Source organism: Xenia sp. Carnegie-2017, unplaced genomic scaffold (assembly GCF_021976095.1).
Source record: "Xenia sp. Carnegie-2017 unplaced genomic scaffold, XeniaSp_v1 HiC_scaffold_11, whole genome shotgun sequence".
In the NCBI taxonomy this organism is placed as follows: Eukaryota; Metazoa; Cnidaria; class Anthozoa; order Malacalcyonacea; family Xeniidae; genus Xenia; species Xenia sp. Carnegie-2017.
The window spans coordinates 10,600-28,378 of NW_025813414.1; the positions used below are offsets into that span (position 1 = coordinate 10,600).

The window sequence follows — 17,779 nt, forward strand, 5'->3', positions numbered from 1 at the left end:
TGCATTTTAATATATACGAACTTTGACCTCAGGTGTGTTGCGGAAACGTCATGTAAGGAGTCTTAAAGCATCAATATAAATTAGCAAACTTTGTGATCTATGTTACTTATTGAACTTAAATTGAGCAATACAAAAATCTTAATCTTCAACAAAACATATCAAAATATTACTATGAATGTATAAAAGTATACAATCGCTAAAAGATCACGTTTGCACTTTTTCTTCACCAACTGAGCAAAGATTCTCTTTTCTTTGAACTGCTTGTCGACAACCATTGAAAGATTATTCAAAAACTCTTCTTAGGTTATCGTTTGCGCCTATTACGTAGGTTTGAGGGACAATATAAGTACATGCATGTACAACAAAGAACACGGGTGAAGGCTTTAATTCGTATTACTTACTTTCGAATACAGCGCATGTGCAAGGAATGGTAGTTTACGAAGAGTTCGACCACTTAGTTGATAACTTTTTCTAAACAAGAAAATGAGAGAAAGAATACTTCGTAGGTTTATCACAGTGAGACGCTTGACTGCTCCTTGCAAGTTCAAAGGAGAAGGGCCTCCCAAAGAAACCTAACCAAAAGTCAACCAATATTCGTGATTATTTGAGAGTGGTCCATTACTTGATAACTACTGACTACGATAACAAAGAAAAAACATCTTTACGCCTTAAATGTAGATGTAATACAAAGTTAAATTTTATTTATGTTGCAAGTATTAAGACGGTATATTTTAAACCTCAGTCCTAAATTATTTGAGAACTCATCTGAACATGCACAAACAACTCAACAAACTGTTCGAGTTTACAATCATGGCAATGACAAACAGAACAAGCTTGCATCCTTCTGTGGTTCACTTGGTCACATATTGGGAAATCATAAATTTCAATTATAATGAGAATTTAGTCATTTAACAAATTTTCATATTCATAGTGATGGCAACAACAAGCTGGACCTATTTTCATCACTTACTGAGTAATTAATCGCTTGGTCACAAAAATATAAGAAGATCATCTGAGCATGCGCAGTACAGCGGGCATGCGCAGCTCAAGCATGCAAAGTCCACTTGACCAATTGTCCGAGTTGATAGTCATGGAAACGACCAACTACATTTACTAGCATCAATTAGGGAGTATATAACTTGCTTATTAACAAACTATTAAAGATCTCAACTGAGCATGCGCAGTTAAATTGATTGGCTGCCAATGTTCATGGTCATGGCAACGACCAATTGCATCTACTAGCCCCGATTTTGAAGTAAATAGCATGTTTAGTAACAATTTAATGGAGAAATCATCTGCGCATGCGCTCGAGCATGCGCAGCCCTCGACTAATTGTTTATAGTCATGGCAACGACTAACTAGATGTACTTGCACTACATCTGGGGCAATTATCCCTTAATCGCAAATTATCAAAGAAATTATCTGGGCATGCGCAGTTGTGACTTTAATAATACCACAAATTTCGTAAGCCTCTAAATTTTTGTATATATAAATATAAATCTATAGCTTCATATAGTAGATGTCAACTAGCAGTGGAAGCTGGGTGCGATATAGTATGCAGTGGCTTAGGGTCCACACTTCGGTGGCGACCGCACTCTCCTGCGTACCCCGAGCAAAGCCTATCGCAGGTGATCTCGGGGTCTGATGGGCGGAAGCTTGCTATTGCATCTCCCAAGTAGGATAGCGTGGAGGGGCCGAAATCTGCTACCGAAACGTTAACATGCCGCGTTTTAGTGCCTTACGCTTAAGAAGGTATCGGGAAGCATGGACCGAAAACGGGGTTTTCCTTTCAAAATTTGTCTTTTTCTTTACAAGAATTCTTCTCATAAAAGAAACTAGAACATACTGCCAGGGTTCAGACAACTTCTGAAAATCCCCGGGCGTAGTTTCGTTTTCTTTGTAAAACGAAGAATACTAACTGAAAACATGAAGACTGGGTGACATAATATTTACCATAAACTAAGACAAGAAATGTTTATTTTACTCTGTGACATCACTTTACTTTAAAGTGAAAGGTTTGAACATGGGAGTATCGTTACATGTTTGTAGATGTAGATCGTCCAGGTTAGTAAAGTCCTGAAAAGAACTGTTGTTGTTGATGCTGACTCTAAAGATGACTACCGCTAAGGTTGTTAAGAAGTCAGTCAACATCAACATCAACAGTCCTTCGCAGGACACCACTAACCTCGACGATCTACATCTACAAACATCTACTCTCGGCTATCTTCTTTAATTCAAGACTACAGTGTGTTACATCGTTGTCGACAAAGCTACAATGGAAAATAGGGAAAAAAAGTTGTACATCGGAAAAGAAAACCATGTCATCAACATAGAAGTGAACAAAAATTTCTAACAAACACCGTCAATTTTCGTCAAAATAAAATTTCGTGTATTTTTCAGTTGTACCTTAAATCCAAAATTTGAGTGGCTGGTGATATGATACTGGTCTGTGATGAAACGGTGAACATTAATTTTGATTATTAAAAAATTATCTACAATGCAATCGTTTGCAATCAATTTCTATATAGCTGCACACCTCTCTATTTAAGCAAGATGTTTGTATAACTTGCACAAACGACTATATTGTGGTATGGAAATAAAGCAGTAGACGTAAAGGTACAAAGTACTGAGAAGGGGATATACTTCACGAGGCAAATTGTTGTTTTATATTGTATATGATGACAGGTTGCGGTAAGCCATTTCGGCGTTCCTTTTGGCCAGAAAACATAATTGACCGGCAGCCATTTCGTTGATCACGTGCACAAGAAGACATAAGTTACATACAAACAAATGGTAAATTTTGTAAATAGCTTTGGCTGATGGCGGACCAATATACTGTTTGATGTCGGCTCTGTGGGCGAACAAATAGCGAAGTTAGATGAGAAAGTGAATTAAAAAACTTTCGAGTCACAAACATATTTTCAACCTGTCCACGAACGCAACGTCTATGGCTCTAGTTATGTTCGATGTTGTCAATATAATTACATTAGGATGTCTGAAATAAGAAGAAAACAACATTGGGGAAGACTAGGTTTAGCAAATAAACGCATAAATGTAGTTCAAATCAAGACTTCTGTAAATACGTAATTGATAGATAATAAGTATTTGACTGAGCAAAGTTGTCATCAAGCAAGTTTGTTCATGTCATATAAATATTTTCGTGCTTTACTCCTGTAAAAGCGACAACATGTAGAGAAAGAAATAATACATAGTTCTAAAGATAGCAAATACCATAGTGAATGGTAAATGTAATATAATAAGGAAGATTGTTTTACTCTTGAACACAATACATAGAGACACATATATATAAGGATTTCCGGTTGTATTTCATAGTTGATACATCTTGACTTACAATTCACTGACTGACAACGTCAATCAAAACATGAACGACTTATTATATAGAATGTAAACGGTCCATATAAAACATCCGTTTCCCAAAAATTAATGCCATTTCCAACCACCCAATCTTCCTCCAGAATGAACAAACAGTAAGTTCTTATTAATTGTATTCATACAAATTCTATTAGTTTACATCGAAGTTTCGAATACTTGGCTATCATTTGAAAAATTGTTTTGATTTAGTCAAATTTTATATTACATACGTATGATCTTATTTTAATTACAAAAAATTTCTATGAGAATATCAAGTGTACGCTGCTTGAAATTTTGTGCAAGTTATTTCAAAATAGGTGGCAGAAGTCTCTTTTGGAATACTTGAATTTCTTTTGAAATTCTTCACTAAATTAGAGAGCGAGGGAACTCTCTAGTTTAGTTAGAATATTGTAAAAATCTTTTATGTGCATGTTTTGTGTTTTGTGCATGTTTATGATCATCTGCAAACACCGAAGAATGGAAGTCGAAAATTTTGTCTTCTCGAAACATGCCTTCTTTAAATTTTAATATCTTCTCAAAAATAAGTAATAAATATTGGTTTAACTTACTGCAAGAAGCGTTGCTTGACAATGACAGGTTACGGCAATGTGGTTCTGAAAGAAATTGAAGCAAAGAAGATTTGATGAACGATACAAACAAATACATGCTTACATCTCTGTTCTGCTATTCTTGATCTTATCGACCTCTGCATCTGAAAATACTGAGGAAAAAGTTGCAGTATGATGAAGCAAACAAGCAAACAACTGACAAACAAACACATACCGCAGTCTCAATCTTCATCGTTCAGTGCCATGAATAACTGTAAGAATAATGTTAAAATACAATCATGACGAACTGTAGGAGCATATAAATTTTCAAAAACCAGTGTTTGCAGACGATCTGTCGAAATTTCTATCAAAACTGGTACTTTACGATGATTTCAGAAAACAGCTGTAAACTGCAAACATTTACAGGAAAGGTTTACTTTTGGCACAAAAGTTACTGTCAGATTTTCAAACGAAGTCAATCATCTCCATTGAACATAATGGACAGACGAGCATTCATGACGAGCCCTCAAGTTGGATTCGAAAATTTGGAAACAGTTTCCTCTCCCGAGGAATTATCTTTATGATTGCAATAGTTCTATACAATCATACAAAATAGCTATTTTGGCTAAATCATTTACCAAACATTAGAACATCACCGGAAGTTAAATTTTTTATTGCTTTGTAGACACTGTTATAACATCCCTCAATATTATAACAGTGCAATCATAGGCACAAATAAACCATTAAATATTCAAAGTAGACGGCTAGTCTGACTGGCTCGTGATAATCATTTCGCATAGATGTTGAGTTTAAAGATTTTGCAATACTCTGCCAGCGTATTGCAATTTCTCTTCAACCATGATGATTGATTTAATGTAAATTAGATTTTGTTTTAATTTTACACAAGATATGAGCGCAAGAAGCACTCTTATATTAACATGCTCTAAAGCATGTTAACTGATTGTGCTAACATCTACAAAATTACTCCATGGTATATAGAAGCGCCAGTCAGTTGTTGCACAAGTACAACACATCTCTTTACTACCAAATCCCCCAGTTATTACCAAATCAAGCACGTGTCAGAACTAGGCAATAATCAAACATAAGCTAGCTCTCTGTTGGTCGGTCGAATTATTGATATGGACAATGAAGAAGGATGTTTTTGGGTCGAAGGATGATCTGTTTCTTCCGTTAGCAACATCTTGAAGTCAACTTTGTTGTCTAGAAATATAGAATACGAGAGAAATGAATTGATTTTTTCAGTATCGGAAATCATCGCACCATGAACTTATTATGTTCGTTAATAAATCACTAATCACTTTGGTTACTTCTTAGTACTTTAACATGGCTCTCTGATCAAATAATTTAGTATGTTCAGCATCATAAATTATTGTGACACCTAGCTCTTGCGTTCACTTCATTGCCATCTTTTCTTATTATCGTCAGTGATTCTTAACCGTGTACACTTTTAAATTATTTGTTTTAAAATTGAGTTTCTTAGCCTGTGGCTGTCATAGAAAAATGATTTTCTTCTTTTCAACTTCCAATGGCAAAGTTACACAACGAGAAGGTGCTTTTGGTGCTGTCTTTGGTCATACTAGTCTTACAGCACAAGCAAAAGTGATTATTAATTGTGAAACAAGACAGAATAAATGAAGGATTAGAATCAACATGAGCATAAACAAAACAATATTCAAAAGAATTTCCGTTTTCCTGGTCTTTTAGGTCTCATGAGAAAACAAAATTGAATGCATGGTACATACGAATAGAATAAGCATAAACGATAAAACTTTATTTCTTTTTCTCTTCAGAGTTTACACAGAAAGACATGGAAATCTTCTTTCGTTTTCTCTTGTTCTTTTTGTTCTTCTTTCAGCTAATGCCTAACACATTTCCTTAAGCCTGTGTAATGGTGTAACTTCGCTCTTGAGTGGGTGGGAGGAGCTTTAGGAATAAATTTGCCCATAAAAGCGTGGTGTTATTTTTATGTTGTTTCCTAAGCTGAAAGAAGTATAAAATATTGAAAAGAAGAATATGATTTTTGATGTTTTTCTGTAAACCCTCGAGAGAGTCATAAGCACGCTCGTTGCTTATGCTTGTGATTACGTAGACGTTAATGTTCCAACTTTTGCTTATTGTTTTCTTTAACACTTTATTGACACTTGACACAACATTCAAAAATAGATATATTCTATTCAAACAGTTCATGAAAAAAATTATTGCTTTGTTCAGACAGTTGGATTGGCTGGATTTGAACAGGACGTTCTATACGAGAAGGGATTACGTTGGTTTTATTCAGTTATTTTGGGGATGATTGACGTATTATCAGTGTACCGTATGTCAAGAAGCATCCTATGGTGATACAGGTGAGCCATCACCCCTCAGATTAAGCTCTAGGATATGTTTGCTACAATGACGGAATCGTTGTAACAAAGTCTTCTGTTCTTACTTCATATGCTTCATCTTGTTTTATACAGTTTTCCAAAATGACTCAACTGTAAATATTGTAAAACAAGCACGATTAAAAGCGTGTATATAAATTTGTAAAATTTAAGAATTGCCAAGAATTTGTCCAAACAATTAATTTTTGAAATTTCCAGAAATTTCCTTCAAATAGGCCATTCTTTTCTGAAATTTCCTTAGAAATAAGACCACATTTGACCATCGTTATCATGTTAACTACTTCATGTAAAAGTTATATATCGTCTTCCAAGAAAACAACATAACAATTTTTAATTTTTAAACCTCACAAGCATTCGTTCTCCGCAAGAATATTTCTCTCCACATATCTGTTGTAAAAGAGTGAAAGACAAATAATATTTTAAAGAACATATAAAGTTTTTTTTGAAAGCTGAAACAAGGTAATAGATATATATGTTATTGTTATGCCTGAGTCTGACTTTGAGTTTCATAGCGGGAAATTGAAACGATATTTATTTTTTATTTCTACATAGCAAAGATATTTAAGTTTTTTCCTACACAGCCAATATTGTGAATAATCTTTTGTATAACATCTCTAACTAAAGCAATATCGTTAAAATGGATAAAGTTCAAGAACTTTCTGAAGCACTGCCTTTACCAAGTCAGCCATTCTTAAACGTCGAAGTAAATGAATGCAAAGAAAGGTTAGTTCATAATATGAACAAAGGACTGTATGCAGAAGGATATTGAATTGCATTTCATGTAATAATCTAGTTGAGTGAGTCTGTGTTAGTGAAACCATGCTACAGGTGAAACTAGGTAATGAACAAATCATGTTTTGTTTTGTAAAGAAACTTGAATAATTTTAATATGTTACTAGATTGACGTCACTGGTCATATGTTGTGCTTCAACAGACTCACTTCTTCAAATACCACTGTGCTGTCAAAACGTGAACAAAACCATTTATTCAATTTGATAATAAGCATTAACATCTTAATAGTATTTACCACTTTATTTTAGCACTATCCCAGAGTATAGAATTATAAAGCTTGTCAAAGACTTTCTTATCAACATGAAAACAATTCATGGCGACTCATGTTTCGTAGAATTTGTTGATCCTTTTTAATGGAACATGTCAAGAGCATAACTATTGTGTATGACACAGATAATTTTTCAACATATGGCAAGGTTATTGACCCTATGATCAGACAATATTTACTTTCGCATGTGTGAGAGTAGGTTGTTCACACCCCCCTGGTATGTCACACATCCCTTTTTGTTGAACCCCACGGAAAAGAAAATGCAAGAACTCTTAGAGGATTGACTTAGTTTGATAATGAAGATTTACATGAAGTACATATTTCTGTCAAACCTTCATAATTCTTTTAACAGATAATTGATTTGAAAAAGTTATGCTAAAGTATCATGTCTATCAACTTCATGATGGGGGGCATGGATATGAAGAACTTGAGGATGATATATCTGCTCCAGACAACTGGCTTTTGCCTACAGGTGGGTAAATTTTGCCTGCAGGTGGTCAACTCACTTCAGTCCCAGGTCTTTTCGCTTTCACGAGTTATAAGTATTAGCAACTAATACAATTAATTCATCATTTTAGAGGATTTTCAGGGCTTGTGGGAAAGCTTGCTCTTTGACTCGGATGTGAAAAATCAGGTTGTTCTTCATAATGAACATTTAATGATTTCTCTCGTAAGCGAAGTTTAAATTGTAGCTTGTTAAGGACGTCTTTAGCGCCGAAATAAGTTAACGTTTAAACAGTTAGCTGTCAAAACGTCAAATAGATTTTTAAGGATTTTCCTAATTTCTCCTATTTTCCAATGTACATTATGTACTCGGGTTACTGATCAACGGAGTTACTGATCTGCTAACTTATTAATCTCTAATATTTTCAAAAGGTTTACGCAAGCGATGACATTGTGCACCGTAGTGGTGACAAAGCTTACTTAGTAAACATTAAAATACACATCTCAGCAATTCTAGCGAGTTATATCGATTAAAAATGTTAAAATTTTGTTGTTCTAATTTATTTACGAAAGTATATGTCGTGCCATGACTATGATATTTCATGTATCTCATTTTATCTTATTTTTTAGTTGCTAAAATATGCGGCAACGACACTTCTCTTCTCCGACAGGTTTGTCGTGTGAAATGAAACTATTGAACTGAAGACTTTTAGAAAGCCAAATTGCAAAATCATTCGTTTTCCATCTTTTAAAATCACTCCCAAACAATGACATTTTCAAAGTATATATTAGTCACGTGTTTGAATCATATTTTAGAGGCGTGGATTTCAACATCATCTCGTGAAATAAAGTTACCTTATTGCATGGTAAGTTAGTTTCCTTGGTAACCAGACGTGAGTCCTTGCGTCATCGTCCGTCACGTGTATCTTTTTGCGAATCAAATTAGATTCTATTTTTGCGTGTGTTGACTTTGTAACAACTCTCATCTTAACGGAGTAAATCTCTTATCACTCATAACATTCAAGATTGAAAAATCACATATCAAAGTATTGATAAGAATAAGTTAGCTACAATCATATAGAATGAAACGCGAGACGTGATGGTGTTTTAACGAGCCAACTATTAAATGACGTCAAGGCTACCATGTTTGTGTACCGCTGTGACGTCACTCGAAAACAAACAACGAAGCCAATCAAACAACAGCCACTCATAGTACATCATGTTTGTCTTCACGTGATCTACTGCAAATATCCAGAAGAATGAGTTGAGCTTTTCTTTAAAACTTTCACAGAGCCAACCGGTACTGGTGAAACATCCTTATGCAAGGCGCTTGCTCAAAAATTATCCATACGACTTTCTAAAAGGTAAAAACACTACATTTTATTTTGATGTTACGTAAATCGCAATCCATTACTATCCATGTGTGTAATGCAACTAATATTGCCACGTAATTTTATTGTTATGTCGTGAATTATAAATACAAAGTATAATCCGAAAAAGGTTATATCCGAAAAATGTTGTAAACTCAACATCAAATTTAGAAAACAAGACGATTAAAATGTAAATATTACACTTTCAATTGTTTTGCTTTGTAACTTTATTTAAGTTTACAAGATGTTCTTTGGCATTATCTTTTACTTTGTTTTAATGAAATTGTCGTCTACCTAAGGATTATGAACTATAAATTAAAGTGTGTTTCTACTTTTGAATCCTTAGATTTAACTATGGCCAGCTTATTGAAATAAACATTCACAGTTTATTTTCCGAGGTGAGCATCATTTTGAATAGCTCAAAGCAACATCACCGAGTGCGAAAATCCTCTGGAACCAAAATTACATTGCCATAAATTTTCCGTGAAACCTTTGTCGTCACCCCCTGTCAATATAAAATGCACGGCTCACATCAAAATATCAGTTCAGAAAACTGACATTTATATACCTGGGATTGAGATGTCGTTGAAGTTAATAAATCTAGTTCCGTATCACAAAATGATCATATCCAATTAAAAAGCATCTGTAATTTAAAATGTACATTGACATTATCTTTCCTTACAAACAGAGTGGAAAGTTAATGATGAAAATGTTTCAGAAAATTCAAGAGTTTATTGACGACAAATAAGCTTTAGTTTGCGTTCTTATCGACGAGGTAAACTTTGCTTAAACATTTCTTTCTTAATGCTCATGGTCAGATAGATGAGAAATCATTTACTATTTGTGTTTCTTGTTTCACAAAATACCCGAAGCACATGTACGCTTGTCGGTAATGTTTAAGGAAAATACCTTTGCTATCCATATCTTTTACTTCTGAAGGTTGAAAGTTTAACATCGGCAAGAAAATCTGCGTTGAACGGACAAGAACCTTCAGATGCCATTCGTGTTGTGAATGCATTTCTCCTCAAATTGACCATATAAAACTGTAAATGCAAAATATAAGCAGAATATGCATTTCGGCGAACATTGCGTTCTCATGGATTTTTTAGTGAACTAAGAGATTGTATTCGGTTATATGAACGGCGAGGCCAGCCGGCAGGGTTGTTGCGTTATGTATTATTTAATAAAATAGAGACTTTGTAGAAAATAGTTCTAAAGATAGCAAATACCATAGTAAATGGTAAAAGTAATATAATAAGTTGATAGTTCTTACAAGAACTGTTGTAAGTAAAGAGCACTAACCCAATAGTTCTAAATTAAACGACACGATGCATTTCGGCAGACTACTCCTCAGGTGTCAACGTCTGCTGAATGAAAATTTACAATCTACCGATATTTATAATGCCAAGACAACAGTCTTTATCAACTTATTATATTACATTTACCATTCACTATGGTATTTGCTATCTTTAGAACTATGTATTATTTCTTTCTCTACAATGTTGTAGCTTTTACAGGGAGTAAAAGCACGAAAATATTCGTATGACATGAACAAACTTGCTTGATGACAACTTTGCTCAGTCAAATACTTATTATCTATCAATTACGTATTTACAGAAGTCTTGATTTGAACTACATTTATGCGTTTATTTGCTAAACCTAGTCTTCCCCAATGTTGTTTTCTTCTTATTTCAGACATCCTAATGTAATTATATTGACAACATCGAACATAACTAGAGCCATAGACGTTGCGTTCGTGGACAGGTTGAAAAATATGTTTGTGACTCGAAAGTTTTTTAATTCACTTTCTCATCTAACTTCGCTATTTGTTCGCCCACAGAGCCGACATCAAACAGTATATTGGTCCGCCATCAGCCAAAGCTATTTACAAAATTTACCATTTGTTTGTATGTAACTTATGTCTTCTTGTGCACGTGATCAACGAAATGGCTGCCGGTCAATTATGTTTTCTGGCCAAAGGAACGCCGAAATGGCTTACCGCAACCTGTCATCATATACAATATAAAACAACAATTTGCCTCGTGAAGTATATCCCCTCTTCTCAGTACTTTGTACCTTTACGTCTACTGCTTTATTTCCATACCACAATATAGTCGTTTGTGCAAGTTATACAAACATCTTGCTTAAATAGAGAGGTGTGCAGCTATATAGAAATTGATTGCAAACGATTGCATTGTAGATAATTTTTTTAATAATCAAAATTAATGTTCACCGTTTCATCACAGACCAGTATCATATCACCAGCCACTCAAATTTTGGATTTAAGGTACAACTGAAAAAATACACGAAATTTTATTTTGACGAAAATTGACGGTGTTTGTTAGAAATTTTTTTGTTCACTTCTATGTTGATGACATGGTTTTCTTTTCCGATGTACAACTTTTTTTCCCTATTTTCCATTGTAGCTTTGTCGACAACGATGTAACACACTGTAGTCTTGAATTAAAGAAGATAGCCGAGTAAGTAGATGTTTGTAGATGTAGATCGTCGAGGTTAGTGGTGTCCTGCGAAGGACTGTTGATGTTGATGTTGACTGACTTCTTAACAACCTTAGCGGTAGTCATCTTTAGAGTCAGCATCAACAACAACAGTTCTTTTCAGGACTTTACTAACCTGGACGATCTACATCTACAAACATGTAACGATACTCCCATGTTCAAACCTTTCAAACCTTTCAAAGTAAAGTGATGTCACAGAGTAAAATAAACATTTCTTGTCTTAGTTTATGGTAAATATTATGTCACCCAGTCTTCATGTTTTCAAGTTAGTATTCTTCTCGTTTTACAAAGAAAACGAAACTACGCCAGGGGATTTTCAGAAGTTGTCTGAACCCTGGCAGTATGTTCTAGTTTCTTTTATGAGAAGAATTCTTGTAAGAAAAAGACAAATTTTGAAAGGAAAACCCCGTTTTCGGTCCATGCTTCCCGATACCTTCTTAAGCGTAAGGCACTAAAACGCGGCATGTTAACGTTTCGGTAGCAGATTTCGGCCCCTCCACGCTATCCTACTTGGGAGATGCAATAGCAAGCTTCCGCCCATCAGACCCCGAGATCACCTGCGATAGGCTTTGTTCGGGGTTAGGGTTAGGTGTTAAGGTTAGGGTTAGGGTTAGGGTTAGGGTTAGGGTTAGGGTTATGTTAAGGTTTGAACATGGGATACTTTTTATACATTCATAGAAATCTTTTGGATATGCTTTGTTGAAGATTAAGATTTTTTTATTGCTCAATTTAAGTCAATTTGGTAAGATAGATCACAAAGTTTGCTAATTTATATTGGTACTTTGAGACTCCTTACATGACGTTTCCCCAACACACGAGGTCAAATGCAGCAATGTGTATAGTTCGTTATTGAGGAAAATGTGTAGATTATTTTAAATAGGAAGGATATTTATACGATATAGTTAATTGCAACTGTTTAATTTCAACGTATGTTTACATTAAATTACATCCTTTACTAATATTGATCGCTATTTGTGATATCTATGGATAATGGACATGTATCTCATCTTTGGTTTCTGATAGCATGTCAGGGGACCTTTTTATCGAGATTTATATGACATTAGAGATTGTCGTACGAGTCTAATATCTTGAGCATGAACGATATGTTGTTGAAAGATAAGTTTACATATACTCTAGCGTAGTGTCTTCATCAGGAGTGATCGAATGTTGAAACTTGAGTCACAATATGCTCCAGTCTTATGATTTGTCAGGAGTGATCTTTTATTGAAAGTTTCGCTAATGTTATTTAACCATGTTATCTAAAACTTTATCCTCCATATGCATGTGAAACATGTTTTACAAATGCATGTGAAACTCGTCAACACTTTGTTACGGCATTCGTAATATCCGTGACAACGTTAAAAATTTTTTATTTTCTCTACAACTTTATACCTGCATATTGCATGTCATATACAAGCTTTCCTTTGATTTGACGGGAAATGGTTTTATTCACTCTTACATCTTCTGCCTTTATAATTAGTCGATCTGTATTTCTAAACTAATATTTACAAATGCCCCAAGAGAATCTTTTATTTTATTGGCTCTCTTCTACAAATACAATACCATGTCCGACTATTTGATTGCACGAATTTTTAATTTGATCACGTTTTTGACACGTGTGTTTACCATGGGAAAGATGGATTGCTTAAATGTACCTAGTTGTTTAGACTACTTGGATCCATAGTTATCCTGTAATGTATACTCTTGTGAAACACCAATGAGCATACGTAGTGTGTCTTCTATAACCTCTATTCTTGTTCTCCACTTCATCATCTATCCATATTTGTTCTTTTTTAGTTCTCAGCTCAACACAACCCTAGTCTGAAGTTCCTAAAACCTTCATCTACCCAAGAAAGATCTCTGGTGGTAACATGTTAGGTATGGCTAGTGGTTGGTCATCGTCATTGAGCCTTGTGACACCAGTTCAGTATACGTTAATTGTCCTGAAGACGTTGAGGAGGTTGCTAGTAAAGCGTCGCCTAAACCAGAAGTTAGTTTTCATGGTATGCTAACGGATTACGCAAACGTTGTTAGGAATAAGTTCACATAAAATGGTTATGGTCTCGTTCCATCGTATTCTGAGAAGGTTTCATGTTCATCCTGTATCTTTCACCAATGTTACAAATACTTAGTTTTTATGCTTTTGAAATTATCGTTTTTATGACTATTATTTTAGAGCATAGACATTGAAAAATCTTGTGGTAGTACAGATATTTTCAACATTTTTTTGTTGAAAAATTCTCTAGTTTCAATTCTTCGAAATTTCTCATCTTAATTTTCACCTTTACTTTAGAATCCTTTCGATACGAGAAATCGTCGGGATTTGAGGTACTTTATACGATATATATAATTTAAGTTTTGTAGCGTTAATAACTCCCATCTGTTCTTCGTAACTTTGCTATAATTCTATGGATAAATTATGTTTTTATATATAACAGATTATTGATGATCCTACTTCACCTGAAGGTGTTCAGCAAGAACGACGTATGAAGTTACTGTCGTTAATTAATAATATAGCCATTGATAAAGGGTTGGATGGTCTATATTATTAATGTCATGGTTGTTTCAGACCAATTGGAATGAGTATGATCAATGAATTCTCGACTTGTTATTTGCTAATAACTCAAATATATTTATTTTCAAATTTCTTAGCTTAATAAATGTTATCTTTGTAGAAACTATTATAACAAAGTACATAATCCCTTTTTTCCGTGAAGCCCATGGATGCGTTCGTTCATGATGAAAGAGTCATATTGTATAAGGAGGCTCTCGTTCATCACGTGAGAGTTATGAGAAAAATACGTTGTAAAAAGTACTAAGTAAAAAACATATAAACATGCTTAGTGTTTGTTTAAGTTATAGTTCAAAAGACAGAAGTTGTTTGAACCTTTGAAGTATCCTTGGACGCTCTAGTTTTTATGTGAAGAGTTCTTGTAAAGAAAGATAAATTTTGAAAACCAAAGAATCCGTTTTCGGTCCATGCCTCCCGATACCCCGAGATAGTTGATCACTAGAGCGTCGCATGTTAACTAAGGGAACCACATAATCCTTGTTTGTTTTCCATGAAACATATGAATGGTTTGCAATCAAAGAAATCATCTGGGCATGCGCAGCAACGATGACAATCATCCCAACACTTTCGTACGCCTTTAAATTTTGGTATATATATATAAAGCTAAAACTTCATATGGTAGATGTCAACTAGCAGTGGAAGCTTAGTGCGATATAGTATGCAGTGGCTTAGGCGCCCTCACTTCGGTGGCGACCGCACTCTCCCTGCGTACCCTGAGCAAAGCCTATCGCAGGTGATCTCAGGGTCTGATTTGCGGAAGCTTGCTATTGGCATTTCCCAAGTAGGATAGCGCGGAGGGGCCGAAATCTCCTACCGAAACGTTAACATGCGGCGTTCTAGTGCCTTGCGCTTAAGAAGGTATCGGGAAGCATGGACCGAAAACGGGGTTTTTTGCTTTCGAATTTTATCTTTTTGTTTTCTTCTCATAAAACAAACCAAGCAATGTTTCAATTAACTTCTTATGACCCTGTCTTTTTCTGACACTTATAATTAAAGACAACCTTAAACATGTTTTACAAGAATTTTATCGGTTTATATCTTTCTGATTTAACTCTCCCATTTACTGTTTCTCATGTATCACGAGCAACAAATTCATATGTTTCATGGAAAACAAACAAGGATTATGTGGTTCCCTTAGTTAACATGCGACGCTCTAGTGATCAACTATCTCGGGTATCAGGGAGGCATGGACCGAAAACGGGATTCTTTGGTTTTCAAAATTTGTCTTTCTTTACAAGAACTCTTCACATAAAAAAAACTAGAGCGTCCAAGGATACTTCAAAGCTTCAAACAACTTCTGCCTTTTGAACTATAACTTAAACAAACTAAGCATGTTTATATGTTTTTACTTAGTACTTTTACAACGTATTTTTCTCATAACTCTCACGTGATGAACGAGAGCCTCCTATACAATATGACTCTTTCATCATGAACGAACGCATCCATGGGCTTCACGGAAAAGGGATTATGTACTTTGTTATAATAGTTTCTACAAAGATAACATTTATTATGCTAAGAAATTTGAAAATAAATATATTTGAGTTATTAGCAAATAACAAGTCGAGAATTCATTGATCATACTCATTCCAATTGGTCTGAAACAACCATGACATTAATAATTTCGACCATCCAACCCTTCAAGGGCTATATTATTAATTGACGACAGAAACTTCATACGTCGTTCTTGCTGAACAACTTCAGGTGAAGTAGGATCATCAATAATCTGTTATATATAAACATAATTTATCCATAGAATTATAGCAAAGTTACGATGGACAGATGAGAGTTATTAACGCTATAAAACTTAAATTCAATATATCGTATTAAGTACCTCAAATCCCGACGATTTCGTATCGAAAGGATTCTAAAGAAAAGGTGAAAATTAAGATGAGAAATTTCGAAGAATTGAAACTAGAGAATTTTTCAACAAAAATGTTGAAAATACCTGTACTACCACAAGATTTTCAATATCTATGCTCTAAAATAATAGTCATAAAACGACAATTTCAAAAGCATAAAAACTAAGTATTTGTAACATTGGTGAAGATACAGGATGAACATGAAACCTTCTCAGAATACGATGGAACGAGACCATAACCATTTTATGTGAACTTATTCCTAACAACGTTTGCGTAATCCGTTAGCATACCATGAAAACTAACTTCTGGTTTAGGCGACGCTTTACTAGCAACCTCCTCAACGTCTTCAGGACAATTAACGTATACTGAACTGGAGTCACAAGGCTCAATGACGATGACCAACCACTAGCCATACCTAACATGTTACCACCATAGATCTTTCTTGGGTAGATCAAGGTTTTAGGAACTTCAGACTAGGGTTGTGTTGAGCTGAGAACTAAAAAAGAACAAATATGGATAGATGATGAAGTGGAGAACAAGAATAGAGGTTATAGAAGACACACTACGTATGCTCATTGGTGTTTCACAAGAGTATATATTACAGGATAACTATGGATCCAAGTAGTCTAAACAACTAGGTACATTTAAGCAATCCATCTTTCCCATGGTAAACACACGTGTCAAAAAAACGTGATCAAATTAAAAAATTCGTGCAATCAAATAGTCGGACATGGTATTGTATTTGTAGAAGAGAGCCAATAAAATAAAAAGATTCTCTTGGGGCATTTGTAAATATTAGTTTAGAAATACAGATCGACTAATTATAAAGGCAGAAGATGTAAGAGTGAATAAAAACCATTTCCCGTCAAATCAAAGGAAAGCTTGTATATGACATGCAATATGCAGGTATAAAGTTGTAGAGAAAAATAAAAAAAATTTTTAACGTTGTCACGGATATTACGAATGCCGTAACAAAGTGTTGACGAGTTTCACATGCATTTGTAAAAACATGTTTCACATGCATATGGAGGATAAAGTTTTTAGATAACATGGTTAAATAACATTAGCGAAACTTTCAATAAAAGATCACTCCTGACAAATCATAAGACTGGAGCATATTGTGACTCAAGTTTCAACATTCGATCACTCCTGATGAAGACACTACGCTAGAGTATATGTAAACTTATCTTTCAACAACATATCGTTCATGCTCAAGATATTAGACTGACGTACGACAATCTCTAATGTCATATAAATCTCGATAAAAAAATCTGGTCCCCGGAGTTGACATGCTATCAGATAGGAAACAAACAAAGATGAGATAGCAGTACAAACCTGTATCGGAAGATTCAAATCTTTAACAAGATGATTATAGATGTATAACATGAAAATAGCGATCAATATTAGTAAAGTTGGCTTAAGGATGTAATTTAATGTAAACATACGTTGAAATTAAACAGTTGCAATTAACTATATCGTATAAATATCCTTCCCTATTTAAAATAATCTACATTTTCCTCAATAACGAACTATACACATTGCTGCATTTGACCTCGGGTGTGTTGGGAAACGTCATGTAAGGAGTCTCAAAGTACCAATATAAATTAGCAAACTTTGTGATCTATCTTACCAA

The 17,779-nt window shown here is 34.5% G+C and overlaps 1 protein-coding gene, 2 long non-coding RNA genes and 1 pseudogene across 4 annotated transcripts; 2 read left to right on the forward strand and 2 right to left on the reverse strand.

Annotated features, from left to right (window-relative positions):
- Nucleotides 1–269: 269 nt before the first annotated feature.
- Nucleotides 270–3,160, reverse strand: LOC124445977 (pachytene checkpoint protein 2 homolog). The gene is made up of 6 exons (XM_046996770.1): nucleotides 2,927–3,160; nucleotides 2,785–2,851; nucleotides 2,407–2,447; nucleotides 2,217–2,270; nucleotides 402–471; nucleotides 270–317 (listed from the first exon to the last, which is right to left on the reverse strand). The coding sequence occupies exons 1-6, from the start codon at nucleotides 3,016–3,018 to the stop codon at nucleotides 300–302; spliced, it is 342 nt and encodes a 113-aa protein (XP_046852726.1). The 5' UTR covers nucleotides 3,019–3,160; the 3' UTR covers nucleotides 270–299.
- Nucleotides 3,161–4,794: 1,634 nt separating this feature from the next.
- LOC124446061 lies at nucleotides 4,795–5,312 on the reverse strand. Its single transcript, XR_006948335.1, has 2 exons — nucleotides 5,249–5,312; nucleotides 4,795–5,141 (listed from the first exon to the last, which is right to left on the reverse strand). It is a non-coding gene; the product is annotated as an uncharacterized LOC124446061 (long non-coding RNA).
- A 753-nt stretch (nucleotides 5,313–6,065) lies between these two features.
- On the forward strand, nucleotides 6,066–10,213 carry LOC124445944 (annotated as a pseudogene).
- A 507-nt stretch (nucleotides 10,214–10,720) lies between these two features.
- On the forward strand, nucleotides 10,721–11,676 carry LOC124446032. Of its 2 annotated transcripts, none has more exons than XR_006948325.1 (3): nucleotides 10,721–10,960; nucleotides 11,037–11,103; nucleotides 11,623–11,676. It is a non-coding gene; the product is annotated as an uncharacterized LOC124446032 (long non-coding RNA). The 2 variants fall into 2 exon arrangements; XR_006948326.1 differs by lacking the exon at nucleotides 11,623–11,676 and adding an exon at nucleotides 11,443–11,524.
- The last annotated feature ends 6,103 nt before the right edge of the window (nucleotides 11,677–17,779 follow it).